The sequence below is a fragment of the Buceros rhinoceros genome, unplaced genomic scaffold (genome assembly GCF_000710305.1).
Source record: "Buceros rhinoceros silvestris isolate BGI_N320 unplaced genomic scaffold, ASM71030v1 scaffold5752, whole genome shotgun sequence".
In the NCBI taxonomy this organism is placed as follows: Eukaryota; Metazoa; Chordata; class Aves; order Bucerotiformes; family Bucerotidae; genus Buceros; species Buceros rhinoceros.
Genome location: NW_010399404.1, coordinates 68,509 through 71,284, shown reverse-complemented (window position 1 = coordinate 71,284; position 2,776 = coordinate 68,509). Strand labels below are relative to the sequence as shown.

Here is a 2,776-nt window from a genome sequence, read left to right as displayed (position 1 = left end):
TGATTTTTCCGCCACCTCACTCCCTCCTCCTTCTCTCCTCCTCCGCCTCTGTCTTGCTCTCTTTCTCTCACTTTCTCTCTCTGACTGCTACCTGCCGTGGCTGACAGGAGCTCAGCCGGTTGTTTGTTTCAGTACACACTCTGCATGGCATGTCCACGTCTGGTGACTCGCCCATCTCCTCCTGGCCTCGATCTGTTTTCCTCCATCTTCCCTTTAAACCACTAACAACATCTAAGCAGAACACATCAAATTCACTTGCTCCTTTCCCTCCCTCTCCTTCCATCCCCCTTCACCCTCCATGTGTTTGGGGTTAGAAGTTTTGGGGTAATTTCTGTTGGTTTTGATTTTTTTTTTAAATTTTTTGGGGGCTTTGTTTGGTATTTTTATTTTTGATTGCATGCGAGCGTGAAATAGTTTCCCCAGCTCTCTTTTCTCTCTTTTTTTTCTGTCATCTCTCTGGGTTCCAGATATATTGGCATGACACGTCAAAGTGCAGTGTGTGCACGCTTTGTGTTTTCTTTCTTTCTTTCTTTCTCATCTCTGCTTCACTCACACTTGTTGGTGTGTGGTTCATTTATTTTATTTTATTTTATTTTGATTTATTCCCTACTTATATTTTGGTTATGACTTAGCTTGTAAGAGACAATTTTTTTCGTGGTAGGTGGTGGGTGTGTGTCTCTCTAGGTACATGGCATGCACATCCATAATGTATTGAAAGTGAGATCCCTCCCCCCTGCTCCCCCGAATGCATGATTGTCAGTGTGCTGTGAGCAAAAGAAACATAAAAAAAAATAAAAAATACCAACCTTGTCTTCATTAGTGGTGGGGATTTTTTTGTTTTGTTTTGGTTTTTTTTTACTAACAACCATAACTAACTGTAATCATTAAAATAAATACTAATTAATCATAAAATCAGCTAATATGAGAAATATATTTCAAGGACAGTTCCATTTTCTGGCCTGAATAAATGGAAAGCGTCTTGATGGGTAGACTGCTGGATCGGCCTAACAGTGCTGATATATTAGAGAGGGGAGAAGCAGATGCTGGAGCTTTTCCACTGTGGGTGAAGCAGACCAGAAAATAGAGCTTGGCTGAACTAAAAAAATACATACCAAATATCAACAAAATCCTTAACAAAGCTGATATAAAAATATAGGGGAGGTAACTTGTTCTTTTCAGGATTGTAAAGTCATTGCTGGGATTTTCTTTGTCTGTTGTGTCCCTTCAACAGGTGACAATCTCTGTGGATGGCATTCTTACCACCACGGGCTACACACAGGAGGACTACACCATGCTGGGCTCAGATGACTTCTTTTATGTAGGAGGGAGCCCCAGTACTGCTGATTTACCTGGCTCTCCAGTAAGCAACAACTTCATGGGCTGCCTCAAAGAGGTAACTTTAAAATTAATCTTTGTTTCTATGCTTTTGGTTTCTCAAATTCATTGCTCTTTCCTGCCTATCATTACACACTCAACGTGTTTCACTGATGCTGCATTTTATGCTGATGCTGCAACAGCTCTGTGAGTATAAACTTGTCATTCATCTGGGCAGCCACAAAACTCATGAGCTTATGGTCAGAATAAGACGTCTAGTGCCTGGATTACAGACAAAATACCGATGGTAGTGGGAAAGGTGTCTTCTGTAAGCTGTTAACCAATCAGAAGAAACCATTAGAACCTTCTAGGCACAGATGCAATGACCATTTAAAAACGATAAATGACCTTTGAATAGTAAGCAACATTTTTGGGTGAAAAATCATAATCAGAAGCTTCTTAGGTCCTTAAATTTGTAAGGTCCTGGATTTCAGCTGAAAATATAGTTAGTTGTCAAATTTTCAGGAAGATACAGAGATAGAATAAACAGGAGCAATGGAAGTTGAAGGTAGCATAAAAATACATGTGTAAATTATGTGAGGAGAATGCAGCATGAGGTATAATGGAGATGTGGCAATAATGTGGCATGTGAACTTGAAGTATACGGTGTTGGTAAGTCCGTGCAGCAGAGTTGCTGCATTGGTCAGGAATAGGTAGCTGGCTTCCAAAACCATGTTGTCTCATGCTGGCTGGCTGCCCTTGTCACACGGTTAATCCACGCTTTTGAGAAGATCCACGTGCGGGCAATAGCATTTGGACTGCCTGGCAGAAGGAACCTGGCAGAGGGGAGTAGGGGGGAAACATTTTGGTGCAGTTGTTGTTTGGGTTGTATGCCCTGCAGTCAGCTTTTGACTTCTTCCCTATCTTTAAAGAATCTGTGATGATCACTGTGATTAATGGTGATACAGGTATTGGCATATCCCAAATGTGTTATAGAAAGCTTACTGAAAACCAAGCTTAAGCTTCCTGCCAGCCAGCTTCCTTAGCTAGCCTGGAATGAGAGTTTTTTGCAAGAGTTTTCTCCGTAATGTGATTCTGTACTAATACTGTTTTCCACAGGGTGTGTCTGGGTGGCTCTGATTTTATTTTTAGCCAGGAGTGTTACCATAATATCCTCTTTATATGAACATTTAATATCAGAGGGAAGACAGCTAATTTTTCATACAGGAGTTGCGGAAACAGTGATGCTGAGCTAGATGATGTCAGGTGGTTAGCACCACAAAACAAGTTATCATCCTACTGATGCACAACTCGCGGTGTCAGGAGTTGTTGTTATGTGCCAGTCCTTTGAAGTAAGCAATGGATGTCAGAGGCTGGAGCTGCTCTCCTGACTGACCTCTGGATTAGTTAAGGGGACGCACATATGCTAGAAAAGAGCATGTGAGCATCTTACAGAGAAAAT

At 41.4% G+C, this 2,776-nt stretch overlaps 1 protein-coding gene across 1 annotated transcript in view; it reads left to right on the top strand.

Annotated features, from left to right (window-relative positions):
- LOC104489298 (neurexin-3-like) overlaps positions 1 to 2,776 on the top strand; it is a 51,974-nt gene that overhangs the window by 7,225 nt on the left and 41,973 nt on the right. Inside the window, exon 3 of the mRNA XM_010131444.1 lies at positions 1,232 to 1,393. Coding sequence (XP_010129746.1) covers positions 1,232 to 1,393 — 162 coding nt within the window. The remainder of the gene's footprint in view (positions 1 to 1,231; positions 1,394 to 2,776) is intronic.